The sequence below is a fragment of the Pelophylax lessonae genome, assembly GCF_965119305.1.
Source record: "Pelophylax lessonae genome assembly, chromosome: 4".
Taxonomy (NCBI): domain Eukaryota; kingdom Metazoa; phylum Chordata; class Amphibia; order Anura; family Ranidae; genus Pelophylax; species Pelophylax lessonae.
The window spans coordinates 314,447,806-314,463,702 of NC_138771.1; the positions used below are offsets into that span (position 1 = coordinate 314,447,806).

Sequence of the window (15,897 nt, forward strand, 5' to 3'; positions counted from 1 at the left end):
ATTTGCAAGCTCCGTCTGTATGAGTGGCCGGGGCCACGATTATGTCACTCTCATGCATGCGCGCAGGAGCCCTTAGATCCGGCACGGTATGCCATCTCTTCAGAGCGCATGCATATCCATGCACAGCTGCATATTATGTGAATATCTTGCAAACAGTGCAAGATTAGGAGATATTCACTGTACCTACAGGTAAGCCTTATAGCTCAGCTTTAAAAATCAATGTAAATTTAGGTCTGACAATGATCTCTCAGGCTGACAGTAGATGTTGGCATGATTTGATGCATGTTTTCAGACAATCAAACATGCATATTGGGATTACGATGTGTACATGTTGATGCGAAAACATATGGGTGTGAGGTACGCTGATCACACGTGGATTTTAAAAGGGTAACGTTAATCTAATTTTTTTTTTTTGGATAGAGGTATGTCTATTTGTCCTGATGACTGAGGTTAACAATAAGGAAGAATCAAAAGGTTTCAAGTTTGCCACTAGAATAAGGGTGGAATGAGAATTTTCCAATATGGGCTTGGCTCACTTTGGAGGTCCCCTCACTTTCGGTTATATGCCCTTGATATGTTCCTCAATGGCAACCAGAGAATAAAATAAATAAATTGTAGCCCTTCCCTCTACCCTATTCAAAACCAGAAAAAAAGTGCTGCTTTAGAATGACTAACTGTTTCTCCCTGAGATTTCAGGCAACATAGTCTGTTGTTTTCAGACCTGGAAATCATTGTTTTGTACCCATGTATTTTTTTTTTTTTTTTTTGTAAACCTTGTGCCATTATAAGAAGTAGAACTTGAATGATCATGAATGATTTCATAGCAGTTGGGAGTCCGGAGCATCGCAATTCATATGCTGACTGGCGCGTTGTGCCCTCTTACCCTAGGGATACTCGTCATAACGCAATGCTATTCCTGTGTCTTTCAGCTGGGAACGGCTTCACCTGTGACATATGCAATATTGTTGTGAATTCTATAGCACAGTATGAGGCTCACATCAGTGGTGCAAAACACAAGAACAAGTAAGTATCAATCCATTTTCAAAGTAATCTACCTATTCACTATATTGAACCGAAGTAGTGTGGACTTTAATATTTGCCTATTTTGAGCACAGTACTGTTTACAGTTTAATTTTTTTTTTTAAATATATCTCTGCAATGGTCATTCTTCAAGTTTTGAACTAAATGAATCTTCATTCAAATTTTAGATTTGATTCTAGTAGCTTCCTGTCCGGTTCAGTATAGGGCCTGCACAAGATTGCATATTTACCATAAATGTCCCTGACCTCTAACCTATCCCTAACTGTTAAACTGACTCTTAACCCTTCCACCTACATAGATGCAACCTAACATTAAAGTGTTTCTAAAGGTTGTAAATATTTTTTGAAAAATAACGAGCGTGTTATGCTTGCCTGCTCTGTACAATGGTTTTGCACATAGCAGACCAGATCGTCTTCTTTTTCGGTCCCCCACCGGTGGTCTGGCTCCTCCCTGCCGAGTGCCCCCAATAGCAAACCTCATGCTATGGGGGCACTCGAGCAGGCTCACTCCCGTGAATTGTCCATTCACACAGAGTGCCTCGGCCCCCTGCTGTCTCCTCATTGGCTCGGTGACTGATTGCCAGTGGCTTCTGTTTCTGTGCAAGCCAATGAGGAGGGGGAGAGCTGAGAATGGGACCCAGGTAAGTATAGGTGGCTGGGGGGGGGGGGGGGGGGTAAGGGGGCTGCACCCAGGAAGTTTTTTTTTTTTTTTTTTTTTCCCCCCTACCTTATTTCGTTTAAAATCCTTCCTTCTGCCTTTAGAACCACTATAACCTGTCCTGCTCTTTTTAGAGCTGCTTGTTGCTTGTGTGTGACTTTTTTACAGTGCAGCAGAAAAAATTCTTGCTCCACTATCTCCACTCCACTCTTCAGGTCCCCGAGTAATGCCTGAACCCCCTCCCCTTTTCCCACCAGTATGTTTGCATGCTCCTGCTCTCTAACCAGTCGATGTAAAAATGAAAGCGTCCTCCTACCTATTCAAACATAACCCTGACTCTGCAGCATCCCTATGGTTGATAGTCTAGAATTATTCTGGGATACTGCAGTAGTAATTCATGCGATCCTCAGCAGCATTGCTACCACAGTCGTCAGTGGGTCTTTCTGAACGAATTGATAAAGCAATTAATGGCATAAATAAATAAATGGTTTCTCTTGCATCCTCTGACAGACGCAGCCTCTTCCAAGTTTCATCACTTTTGGGTAATAGCGCCCTCAGCAGGAGCAGGCTAGGTAGCGAAACTTCATTAAAAAGCTTTAACTAGACACACCTTAGGGGCTGTCCCTCTCGACATTACCCTCAGACACTTAGAGCTTACTAATCAGTTTCTTTCTGCCTAGCTCAGGAGTAGGACCTAGGATACCCTGCTAGAACTCCGGGCTCAGTTTTGATTTTTTCTTTGAAAAATGTTTTTTTATTTTCTCTCTCAAACTCTAGCTAGTCAGGGGGATCCCCGATTTTAAAGGGCCAGTGTTCCATTTTTATTCTTCTGCTAAGATGGAGTCCCGGGGTGACAATTTCACCCCAGAGCTCGTTTGTGCATCCGGGACGTCCGGATCACCTTCCCTAGCTTCTTTATCTGCAGCCATTGAAACGTTGGCGTCCAAAGTTGATCTTATGATGTCACAAGGTAATTTCAAAAATGGCCAATGCCCTCTCAGTCTTCTGATTCAGAGCCTGACATGGTTGCCACAGACATTGCCCTCCCTGAGGGATCCCTGTCCGCATACTCAGACGGGGAGGAGGAGGAGTCCTCTGCAGCGCAGGAAAGCATTTGGTTGAAGCACTTGTTCGCTCCGTTAGAGAGACTTTGCACATTGATGATGAGCACACCCTGTCAGGTAAGCGGGTTTACTTTGGGTCCCGCAAAGCCCAGTAGTGGGCGTCAGGTTATCCCCTGCCCCGAGGAGCTTCACGATATCATGAACGAACAGTGGCGTCGCATTAAGCACATGCTGACGGTGCCTAAGCGGTTTCAACACAGTTACCCCTTTGCGGACCCTGTTTCCAGTCGCTGGATGGTATCACCTAAGGTGGACCACACTGTTTCCAGGTTGAATAAATCCACGGTGGTTCCCGTGGAGGACTCCCCGGAGTTTAAAGACCCAATGGATAGACGCTTGGATTCACTTTGCGGCCACATGTACTTTGGTGGCGGGCTCACTCCTCAGGCTAGTGTTCGCTTCCGTGCTGGTCTCTCAGACAGTTACAGAATGGATTAAGGTGCTTAGGCGCCACTTGGTGGCTGAGTCGGTTCCACCGAATCTCATTGAGCTCACGGACCAAATGGCCCAGGCCAATGTGTATCTGTGTGATGCGGCCCTGGACAAGGCTCCCCTGGTCACAAGATTGTCTATGGTGGGGATTGCACTCCACTGCATGATGTGGCTTAAGAGATGGTCGGCAGACTATGCCTCTAAAAAGGCTGTGTCTGATATCCCTTTTTTGGGGACTCCTTGGATGAGATTGTCAAGGGTCTCACAGGGAGTAAGAGTACCCTCCTGCCCCAATCTGCGAAAGGGTAAATCGCCCCGCACACAGTGGGGTCCTTCCTTCAAGGCTCATCGGGGGCCCTTTCGTGCCTCAGGGGTGCAGGAAAAGGGAAAATCCTTCAAGTTCTCTGGTGGTAACAAGAAGCCCTGGTCTGGGAAGCCCAAAGCCGGTCAGTCCGGTGCTGCGGCCCAGTCCTCTTCCGCATGAAGGGACGCCCTCACCCATCTGTGGGGTGGGGGGGGGACGTCTGCGTTACTTTCAGGAGCCCTGGTTGTCCCTAATTCAGGACAAATGGGTTCACCAATTGATTCGTCCAGGGTACAAGATCAAATTTCGATCTCGCCCCGCAGACAGGTTCTTTCCATCAAATCTCCGTCTGTCTCCTGACCGCCTGGCGGCTCTCAAGGGGGCAGTGCAAGATCTTCTTGCTCATGGCATTATTGTCCCGGTTTCACAGTGGGAAAGGTTTTGCGGGTTTTATTCAAACCTGTTCACAGTGCCCAGGAAGGAGGGCAAGGTTCGCCCGATTCTAGACCGCAACCGCTTTGTGCGGGTGCAGAAGTTCCTGATGGAATCCATGCGGTCAGTGGTGGCGTCTTTAAGTCAAGGGGATTTTCTGGCCTTCATCGATTTAAAGGATGCGTATCTGCACATCCCTATTTACGAAGGTCATCAGCTGTATCTCCACTTCGCAGTGGCAGAGGAGAGCTTTTAATTTGTGGCATTACCCTTTGGTCTAGCTTCGGCTCCTCGGGTCTTCACCAAGGTTTTGGCCCCGGTGCTGGCTCTGTAAACAGTACTGTGCAAGAAAGGGATTGCAGTCGTCGGTCTCTTGTTGAGGGCGAGCTTGTGCGCCACTCTGTCGGGCGATCTGACAGTCACGGTTCAGGCGCTCCAGGAGTTCGGGTGGACCATCAACTTCCAGAAGTCGGCACTGACCCCGTCAGTACGTCTGCAGTATCTGGGCATGGTCCTGGACTCCGCTCAAGTGAAGGTTTTTCTCCCGGAAAAAAAACTCCAGACTTTTCCCGGGGTGAGATCAGGTCCTTCAGGGACAATGATTTCTCTTTGCAGACCTGTATGAGGTCCCTAGGGCTGATGGTTTCTGCTTTTGAGGCGATCCAGTTTGCCCAGTTTCACACAAGGACTCTGCAGGCAGAGATTCTTGCCAAATTGAACAGGAATCCCCTGTCCTTGGACAGGATGGTGTGTTTGAGCCGTCTCACGAGGACGGAGCTTTCATGGTGGTTTCTGTCACCCCCTCTGAACCAGGGCAAGTCCTTTCTGCCCTTTTTGTGGACGGTGATCACCACGGATGCCAGCCTGACAGGTTGGGGTGGAGTACTGGACACTCTTTATGCCCAGGGAACATGGTCGTCGGAGGAAACCTCCTTACCGATAAATGTTCTGGAGCTCAGGGCGATAAAACTTTGCCTGCTCCATTGGGCGACTCGGTTGCACGGTCGCCCGTTTCGGGTTCAAACCAACAATGCCATGGCTGTGGCTTACATCAATCACCAAGGGGGCACCAGGAGTGCCCGGGCTGCCAAGGAAGTGGCCGAGAATCTGTCTTGGGCCGAGGCGCACGTTCCAGCTATCTCTGCTGTTCACAATCCGGGAGTGGAGAACTGGCAGGCGGACTATCTGAGTCATCAGTCCTTGGATCAGGGAAATGGTCCATGCATCCGGAGGTGTTTTGGCTCCTGTGCTAACGGTGGGGGACTCTGGACGTGGATCTGTTCGTGTCTTGTCTCTACAAAAAGGTGGAAAGGTTCGTGGCCAGAGCTTGAGATCCTCTGGCAGACGCCACAAACGCGTTGGTGGTGTCTTGGCACCAGTATCAGCAGATTTATGCCTTTCCCCCGATTCAACTGTTGTCTCCACAGGTTGGCGATGGAACAGGTACATGTGATTTAGTGGCCCCAGACTTGCCTCGTCGGTCTTGGTATGCAGACCTCATCAAGATGGCAGCTACCACTGAGTGAAGATGTGCTGTCCCAAGGGCCGATCTTCCATCCTGCTTTACGGTCTCTGGCTTTAACGGCTTGGCGGTTGAAGGCCAGGTGTTGAGAGACAGGGATCTCCCTGATGCTGTTGTTCCTACCTTGCTGAAAGCTCATAAGGCTACCTTCCAGGAAGATTTTATCATCATACCTGGAAGGCGTATATTGCATGGTGTGAGTTGCAAGGGTTTTATCATTGCTCCTTTTCGGTGGCGAGGGTTTTGGCCTTCCTGCAGGAAGGTGTGGAACAGCATTTGGCGTTGGGCACGATCAAAGGTCAGTTGTCGGCCTTAGCCATTTTCTTCCAGCGTCCCTTGGCGACTAACTCCCTGATTCACACCTTTATTCAAGGGGTGCGTCATCTGGCTCTCTCGCGGAGGGCTCTTTTGCCTCCGTGGGACCTGAATTTGGTCTTGTCTGTTTTGCAATGGCCTCCCTTTAAGAACGTCAGAGAAATCTCTCTGCCTGTGTTGTCCCAGAAAGTAGCTTTTCTGGTGGCTATCGCCTCTGCTCGCAGAGTGTCTGAAATGGCGGCTCTGTCTTGCCGTTCGCCATATCTGGTTGTTCATAGGGGTAAAGTGGTCCTGCGACCAAATCAGTCCTTTCTCCCTAAGGTGGTGTCTGATTTCCACCTCAACGAGGATATTGTGTTGCCTTTGCTTTTGTGCGAAGCCCAAGCATCCCATGGAATTTGCCTTGCATTCATTGAATGTGGTCCGGCGATCAGGATTTACCTGTCGGCCATGGAGTCTTTTAGGAAGTCTGATTCTCTTTGTCCTTCCTGAGGGGCCTAGGAAGGGTTCAGCTGAGTCCGCTGCAACCATTTCCAAATGGATCAGGCAGACTATTGTTCAGGCCTATTCACTGAAGGGTCAGGTGCCTCCTTTCCCTGTGAGGGCACATTCTACTAGAGCTGTGAGTGCCTCTTGGATTTTTCTCCATCAGGCTTCTGTGGCTCAGGTGTGCAAAGCTGCGACCTGGTCGTCTGCACACTTTCACAAAATTCTACAAGCTTGACGTGATGGCATTCTCGGATGCTTCCTGTGGCCGCAAAGATTTGAGTGCTGCGGTTTGTTGAAGAGACATGTTTGTTTTTCTTGGGGTGAATTTTGTTCTGAGGTTGGCTCCTGTTGCCCGGTTGGCTCCATGTTTTCTCTGGCCTTGACACGTTGCCGTCTCTTTGGTTGCGTCTTTTCCCACCCCTCTCACCTGCACTGCTTTGGGACATCCCAGTGGTGAAGACCATCTGAACAGGCTGCGACTGTCAGAGGACGTAAGAGAAAATATAATTTTTGTTAAAAACTTACCGTAAAATTATTTTCTCTGAGTCCTCTTGACAGTTGCAGCCCCCGCCCCTCTGTTTTGGGGTTGGTTGTCATCCTGTACTGCTTGCTATGAAATTGAATAGCAGCACTGTGTGGCAAAGGGTAATGTCTAGAGGGACATCCCCCTAAAGGTGTTTCTTTGTGTAAAGCTTTTTTTGATAAGTTTTCACTACCTAGCCTGCTCCTGCAGATGACGCCATTACCCAATGGTGAAGAACATCTTAACGGGCTGCGACTGTCAGAGGACTCGGAGAAAAGAATTTTACTTTAAGTTCTTACAAAAATTCTATTTTTTACACTTTCTTAAAAAAATAAATGCATTTGGTCACTTTTATTGCGGTCATAAGGAATGTAAACATCCCTTGTGACCGCAATAGTAGTGACAGGTACTCTTTAGGGAGGGATAGGGTGTCTATTAGACTAGTGGTCCTCAACCCTGGTCCTCAGGGCCCACCAACAGGCCAGGTTTGCAAGATAACTGAAATCCATCCCAGGTGATATAATTTGCTGCTCAGTGATTGCAGTATTCTAGTCTGCATCTCCCCAAGGTAATACTTAAAATCTGGCCTGTTAGTGGGCCCTGAGGACCGGAGTTGAGGACCACTGTATTAGACCACCCCCCCCCCCCCAATCTCTCTTTTGGGCTCCAATACAGCTGATCAGAACGGGGTGTGCCTATCTGCCTATGCGGGCAGTAGACAAAGTGCTGGAATCGGAGCTGAATGCCGCCGGCCACATTGTTACTGGGCTTTCCGATCGCTCAGGAGAGCACAGTAAAGGCGGCGAGAAGGGGGGGACACCCTGCTGCCACCTGTAAAAGTATTCCAGTGACTGCTGAGCCGCGCGGATTACTTTTACTTGAAAGAGAATCGCGAGGGCTAAAAATAATACCAGGATCACGGTTGTAGCCGCAACCATGATCCTGTTACAACCGCTTCTCTACCATGACGTATATATACTGTGGCCGGTAGGTAAGAGGTTAAAGAGACTCTAAACTCCAGGTTTAAAAATTCCATTCAAGTATGTATAACACTTTTTTTTTTTTTTATTATTCTCAGCCTCCTCCAAATCTCCCGTTAGAGTGTGGCTATGTTCTTTCTGCATGGTTCCACTGTATATAGGAATCACGTCCGGCCCTACCATGGGTCAAGCTGGGTCCATTGGACCCAGGCAGCACTTTGAGAGGGGCAGCAAATTGAAGCCCAAGATTTTTTTTTCAACAGTTTTTTTGTGTCATCAGTTTGCGGCACGTTCCGGGTGGCACTTCCCATCTTATACTGCCGCCTGTAGCGCATACTGAGGAGTATTAGGAGGTGGAATTTAGGTTATTACTTCCTTTTTTTTTGTCACTATACCCCACAAAGCAGCCCCTTAACCTCCCTCACAAAGCATTACCTTACCCCCCCCCCCCCCACATTGCAGCCCCTAAAAAATTTTGCATATAGATAAGGTGCAGTTGCATGTAAATCTTCCTCATAAATTAAATTTTAGTTTAAATTATTATGATATAAAAAAAATGGATGTGGGGGCCTTTTGGTGGGCATGACTTTTTTTTGGGGGGGGGGGTGGTAGCATTTCATTGTTGGACACAGGCAGCACAATGTCTTGGGTCAGCCCTGGTGGGAATGTATTCACCCTCACTCACTCCCAAGATTGACTAGGCACTGTGAGGTTTGTAGTGTGCATGACTGCAAGTAACCTGCAGGGTTGAGAAAGAGGGATAGGTTTGGGAGCTCACAGAGGATGTTACAAATGGGTAGAAAACGGTAAATATTTTTTACCTATAGCTGGAGCTATTTTTAGGAGATATTTACTTGTAAAGCTGCCAATAACGTCAACCCCACGCATACCGTTCCTTCAGAGCACTGTGCTGTGAACAGCAGCGATGCATACTGGCACATTATAACTTTGCTGTAGGTTTAAGAAAAAAAAAAAAAAGCCGACGGTTACTACCACTTTAAGTGGTGATATGTATGGCTTTTTTTTTTTTTTTTGGAGAATAAGGATACTGTTTAGTGACACTTTAAAAGAGTATATGTCAACCTTGTAAAACAACTCATTCAGTATAAAATAGAAATTAAATGCAAAACATTTGTATGTGTGTATATATATATGTATGTGTGTGTGTGTATATACAGTACAGACCAAAAGTTTGGACACACCTTCTCATTCAAAGAGTTTTCTTTATTTTCATGACTATGAAAATTGTAGAGTCACACTTCAAGAGGTAGTCACCTGAAATGGTTTTCACTTCACAGGTGTGCCCTGTCAGGTTTAATACGTGTGATTTCTTGCCTTATAAATGGGGTTGGGGCCATCAGTTGTGTTGTACAGAAGTCAGGTGGATACACAGTTGATAGTCCTACTGAATAGACTGTTAGAATTTGTATTATGGCAAGAAAAAAGCAGCTAAGTACAGGAAAACGAGTGACCATCATTACTTTAAGAAATGAAGGTCAGTCAGTCCGAAAAATTGGGAAAACTTTGAAAGTGTCCCCAAGTGCAGTCACAAAAACCGCTACAAAGAAACTGGCTCACATGCGGACCACCCCAGGAAAGTAAGACCAAGCCCCCCGTTCACACTGGGGCGACCTGGTCGCCTGACAGGTCGCCGTAGATCGCCTCGCATAGAGAAGCTGTGGACCCGTTCTAATAGGAGCGACACAAGTCGCTCCGACTTAGAAAAAGGGTCCAGAGCTTCTTTGGGGCGACCCTGAGCGACCTGCATAGACTTCAGTGTTATGAAGTCTGTGCCGGCCACTTCGAGGTCACGGTGCGAGCAGCGCGCCGCGACCTGTGAGGTCGCCCCGGGAAGTAGCGTCGCCCCAGTGTGAAAGGGGGCCAAGAGTCACCTCTGCTGCGGAGGATAAGTTCATTAGAGTCACCAGCCTCAGAAATCGCAGGTTAACAGCATCTCAGATTAGAGACAAGGTCAATGGCACACAGAGTTCTAGCAGCAGACACATCTCTAGAACAACTGTTAAGAGGAGACTGTGTGAATCAGGCCTTCATGGTAGAATATCTGCTAGGAAACCACTGCTAAAGAAAGGCAACAAGCAGAAGAGACTTGTTTGGGCTAAAGGACACAAGGAATGGACATTAGACCAGTGGAAATCTATGCTTTGATGAGTCCAAATTTGAGATCTTTGGTTCCAACCACCGTGTCTTTGTGCGACGCAGAAAATGTGAACGGATGGACTCTACATGCCTGGTTCCCACTGTGAAACATGATGGAGGAAGTGTGATGGTGTGGGGGTGCTTTGCTGGTGACACTGTTGGGGATCTATTCAAAATTGAAGGCATACTGAACCAGCATGGCTACCACAGCATCTTGCAGCGGCATGCTATTCCATCCGGTTTGCGTTTAGTTGGACCATCATTTATTTTTCAACAGGACAATGACCCCAAACACACCTCCAGGCTGTGTAAGGGCTATTTGACCAAGAAGGAGAGTGATGGGGTGCTGCGCCAGATGATCTGGCCTCCACAGTCACCGGACCTGAACCCAATCGAGATGGTTTGGGGTGAGCTGGACCGCAGAGTGAAGGCAAAAGGGCCAACAAGCGCTAAGCATCCCTGGGAACTCCTTCAAGACTGTTGGAAGACCATTTCAGGTGACTACCTCTTGAAGTGTGACTCCACAATTTTCATAGTCATGAAAATAAAGAAAACTCTTTGAACGAGAAGGTGTGTCCAAACTTTTGGTCTGTACTATATATATATATAATTTGTGTGTATGCAGTCAGGTCCATAAATATTGGGACATCGACACAATTCTAATCTTTTTGGCTCTATACACCACCACAATGGATTTGAAATGAAACAAACAAGATGTGCTTTAACTGCAGACTTTCATTTTGAGGGTATTTACATCCAAATCAGGTAAAAGGTGTAGGAATTACAACAGTTTCTATATGTGCCTCCCACTTTTTAAGGGACCAAAAGTAGTGCGTCAATTGGCTGCTCAGCTGTTCCATGGCCAGGTGTGTATTATTCCCTCATTATCCCATTTACAAGGAGCAGATACAAGGTCCAGAGTTCATTTCAAGTGTGCTATTTGCATTTGGAATCTGTTGCTGTAAACTCTCAATATGAGATCCAAAGAGCCATCATTGAAGCAAGCCATCATTAGGCTGAAAAAACAAAACCAACCCATCAGAGAGATAACAAAAACATTAGGTGTGGCCAAATCCTTAAAAAGAAAGAATGCACCGGTGAGCTCAGCAACACCGGAAGACCACAGAAAACTGTGGTGGATGACCGAAGAATTCTTTCCCTGGTAAAGAAAACACCCTTCACAACGGTTGGCCAGATCAAGAACACTCTCCAGGAGGTAGGTGTATGTGTGTCAGTCAACAATCAAGAGAAGACTTCACCAGAGTGAATACAGAGGGTTCTCCACAAGATGTAAACCATTGGTGAGCCTCAAAAACAGGAAGGCCAGATTAGAGTTTGCCAAACAACATCTAAAAAAAAGCCTACACAGTTCTGGAACAACATCCTATGGACAGATGAGACCAAGATCAACTTGTACCAGAGTGATGGGAAGAGAAGAGTATGGAGAAGAAAAGGAACTGCTCATGATCCAAAGCATTACTACCTCATCAGTGAAGCATGGTGGTGATAGTGTCATGGCGTGGGCATGTATGGCTGCCAATGGAACTGGTTCTCTTGTATTTATTGATGATGTGACTGCTGACAAATGCAGCAGAATGAATTCTGAAGTGTTTCTGCTCATATTCAGTCAAATGCTTCAGAACTCATTGGACGGCGCTTCACAGTGCAGATGGACAATGACCCGAAGCATACTGGTAAAGCAACCAAAAAGTTTTTTAAGGGAAAGAAGTGGAATGTTATGCAATGGTCAAGTCAGTCACCTGACCTGAATCCAATTAAGCATGCATTTCATTTGCTGAAGACAAAACTGAAGGGGAAATTCCCCAAGAACAAGCAGGAACTGAAGACAGTTGCAGTAGAGGCCTGGCAAAGCATCACCAGGGATGAAACCCAGCGTCTGGTGATGTCTATGCGTTCCAGACTTCAGGCTGTAATTGACTGCAAAGGATTTTCAACCAAGTATTAAAAAGTTTGATTTATGATTGTTATTCTGTCCCATTACTTTTGGTCCCTTAAAAAGTGGGAGGCACATACACAAACTGTTGTAATTCCTACACCGTTCACCTGATTTGGATGTAAATACCCTCAAATTAAAGCTGAAAGTCTGAAGTCTGCAGTTAAAGCACATTTTGTTTCATTTCAAATCCATTGTGGTGGTGCATAGAGCCAAAAAGATTAGAATTTTCGATGTCCCAATATTTATGGACCTGACTGTATATATGTGTGTGTGTGTGTGTGTGTGTGTGTATACACCGTATTTTCCGGCATATAAGACGACTGGGCGTATAAGACGACCCCCCCTAATTTTCATCTACCGGTAATACTTATACTTAGGTTACCTTGGAGATATTATACTCGGCGTATAAGACGACCCCCCATTTTTGGCTAGACCACTCCAGGAACTTAATGTACTTTTACTTGAGCCTCTTTTGTTGCATTGGCAGTAAGTTTTGGGTCATTGTCTTGCTGAAAGGACCCATCCATGACCCATCTTCGGTGTTCTGGCTGAGGAAAGAATGTTCTCATCCAAGATTTTACAATACATGGCCCGGTCCATTGGCCCCTCAATGCGGCTTAGTCGGTCTGTACCTTTAGCAAAGAAACAGCCCAAAAGCATAATATTTCTATCTCCGTGCTTGACTGTAGGGATGATATTCTTAGGGTCATAGCCAGCATTTTCTTTCTCCAAACACTGCGAGTCCCTTCCTCAAGAGGGCACAGGTACAGTCATGCCAATGAACAACGTAATGATTCAGAGAAGGATTGGGAGAAATTGTTGGGGTCAGATGAGACCAAAATTGAGCTCTTACCGTAAAATTCCTTTCTCTGAGTCCTCTGACAGTCACCGCCCACTCATTCAGTCTTCACCAATGGGTATTGACCTCTAGGCATAAGACTTGTTAAAAACAAAGTAATTTACATACACACCTATGGGGGCTGTCCCACTGGTCCAATACCCCCCTGCTATCAGCCATCCCAACTCAGTTTGGTAGCAAGCAGTTAAAGTCCAAAGAACCCCAAATAGAGGGGCGGGGAGGGCGACTGTCGGAGGACTCCGAGAAAGGAATTTTACGGTAAGATTTTACAAAAATTCAGTTTTCTCTACGTCCTCTGACAGTCGCTGCCCACTCATTCAGTCTACACCAATGGGATGTCCCAAAACAGTGTAGACATGAGGGGTGGGAAAACGTAACCGTCACAAAGGCAACGCAGCACCCACCTCAGAGAAAGGAACCTTACGTGAACAGAAAGGTGTCCTCCTGGGCAACAGAAAAGCTCAACTGGAGCAACCACCCAGGAAAGCAAATAAACAAGGGGAAAACGACCCCAACAGCCAGGGACCTGCAAAACCAGGGTCCCCTTAAGGCACTGCCGCACACAGAACTTTGCGGCCAAAGGAGGCATCTGCCGATGCCAGAACATCAAGTTTGTAGAACTTTGAAAAGGTGTGCACTGACGACCAAGTCGCAGCCTTGCACACCTGGGCCACCGAAGCCTGATGCCGGAAGGCCCAGGACGCACTCACCGCTCTGGTAGAGTGCGCCTTGACAGGGAAGGGCGGTGCCCGTTCCTTAATCGAATAGGCCTGTACAATCGTCTGTCTGATCCATTATGAAATGGTTGCCGCAGACGCAGCCATACCCTTCCGAGGTCCCTCAGGAAGAACAAAAAGAGAATCTGACTTACGAAAGGATTCAGTGGCCGACAGGTAAACCCTGATCACCCTGACAACATCCAAGGAATGTAAGGCAAATTCCTTAGGATGTTTTGGATTCGCACAAAGCGAAGGCAAAACAATGTCCTCATTGAGGTGAAAATCGGAAACCACCTTTGGAAGGAAGGACTCGGTTGGGTCGCAAGACCACTTTATCCCTATGAACCACCAGGTAAGGGGAGCGGCAAGACAAAGCCGCCAATTCCGACACTCTGCGTGCTCGCCACTAGAAAAGCAACCTTTTTTGACAGCAGAGGCAAAGAAATTTCCCTGATGTTTTTAAAGGGAGGACGTTGCAAAACGGACAGAACTAAGTTCAAGTCCCAAGGAGGTAGAGGCGCCCTCCGAGGAGGGGCCAAGTGACGCACACCTTGAATAAATAAAAAAAAAAAAAATAAGAGTTAGACGCCAAGGGGTGCTGAAAAAGGACGGCCAGAGCAGACAGCTGGCCCTTAATCATGGTCCACGCCAGGCGCTGATCCACACCAGTTTGTAGGAAGGCCAACACCCTCGCCACCGAGTAGGCACGAGGAGGGAAGCCTCTGGATTCACACCAGGCAGAATAAGCCTTCCAAGTACGGTAATAGATCTTACTGGACGAGGCTTTCCTAGCCTTTAGCAAAGTAGGAATGACCTCCAATTAGAGACCCCTGTCTCTCAGGACCTGGCTTTCAACAGCCATGCCATTAAAGCCAGCGACTAAAGCAGGATGGAAGATCGGTCCCTGCGACAGTAGATCGTCTCGTAACGGTAGCTGCCATGGAGGCTCGACGGCCAGTTGAATGATGTCCGCGTACCAGGACCGGCGTGGCCAGTCCGGGGCCACCAGAATCACCAACTTTGGTTCCGAGACTAATCTGCGCAGGAACCTGGACAACAACTGAATCGGGGGAAAGGCATACATCAGACGGTACCGGTGCCAAGGCACCACCAGCGCATCCGAGGCGTCTGCCAGCGGATTGCGCGTTCTTGCCACGAACCTTCCCACCTTGTTGTTTAGCCGGGGCGCGAACAGATCCACATCCGGGGATCCCCATTTCGCGCACAGCATCTGAAACACCTCCGGGTGCAGGGACTATTCCCCCTGGTCCAGGGTCTGGCGGCTCAGATAATTGGCTTGCCAGTTCTCCACACCCGGAATGTGAACTGCCGAAATCGGCGGGACGTGAGTCTCGGCCCAAGACAGAATACTGGTCACTTCCTGGGCCGCCTGGGCACTCCTGGTGCCCCCTTGGTGATTGATGTTAGCCACCGCAGTGGCGTTGTTCGTCTGCACCCGTACAGGGCAGCCCTTAAGATGATCCGACCATTGGAGCAGGCACAGCCTGATCGCTCACAATTCCAAGATGTTTATCGGTAGGCAGGAATCCTCCACCGACCAAGTGCCCTGGGCTGACAGGTTGCCCAGAACGCCAGCCCGGCAGGCTAGCATCCGTAGTAATCACAGTCCACAGCAACGGCCGGAAGGATTTCCCCTACGCTACGGCCAGAGACTGGAGCCACCACAGAAGATCCAGTCTGGTTTGGCGACTCAGAGACACCCTCCGGTCCAAGGACTGGGGGAGCATGTCCCATCTGGCCAGTATCTCCGCCTGGAGAGACCTCGTGTGAAACTGTGCAAACGGTATGGCCTCGAAGGCCGACACCATCAACCCCAGGGACCGCATACAGGTCCTGAGCGACGAGGACTCGTTGTCCCTGTGAGGGACTTCACCTCGTCCTGCAGGGTCCGGAGCTTGTCCTCCGGCAGAAACACCTTCGCTTGGGCGGAGTCCATGACCATCCCCAGATACGGGAGACGAACCGAAGGAGACAAAGTCAACTTCTGAACGTTGATGGTCCATCCGAACTCCTGGAGCGTCTGAACCGTAGTGGACAAATCGCGCAGCAGGCTCTGACTGGCACTCGATCTTAACAGGAGATCGTCCAGATATCCCAAGACCGCAATGCCCTGTGCCCGTAACAGGCCCAGAACAGGAGCCAGCACTTTGGTAAACACCCTGGGAGCCGAAGCGAGACCGAAAGGTAATGCCACAAACTGATAGTGTTCCTCCGCGATAGCGAATCGGAGGTACCTCTGATGACCTTAGAATATGGGTATGTGCAAATATGCATCCTTTAGGACGATGGAGGCCAGGAAATCTCCCAGACTCAAGGAGGCCACCACCGAACGGAGGGATTCCATGCGGAACTTTTGAACGCGCAC

The 15,897-nt window shown here is 48.1% G+C and overlaps 1 protein-coding gene across 2 annotated transcripts in view; it reads left to right on the plus strand.

The window, feature by feature from the left end:
- The window catches only part of ZNF346 (zinc finger protein 346), an 82,698-nt gene that overhangs the window by 49,797 nt on the left and 17,004 nt on the right, over positions 1-15,897 (plus strand). For both annotated transcript variants that reach the window (XM_082255557.1, XM_082255558.1), the window contains exon 6: positions 930-1,023. In XM_082255557.1, coding sequence (XP_082111683.1) covers positions 930-1,023 — 94 coding nt within the window. The remainder of the gene's footprint in view (positions 1-929; positions 1,024-15,897) is intronic.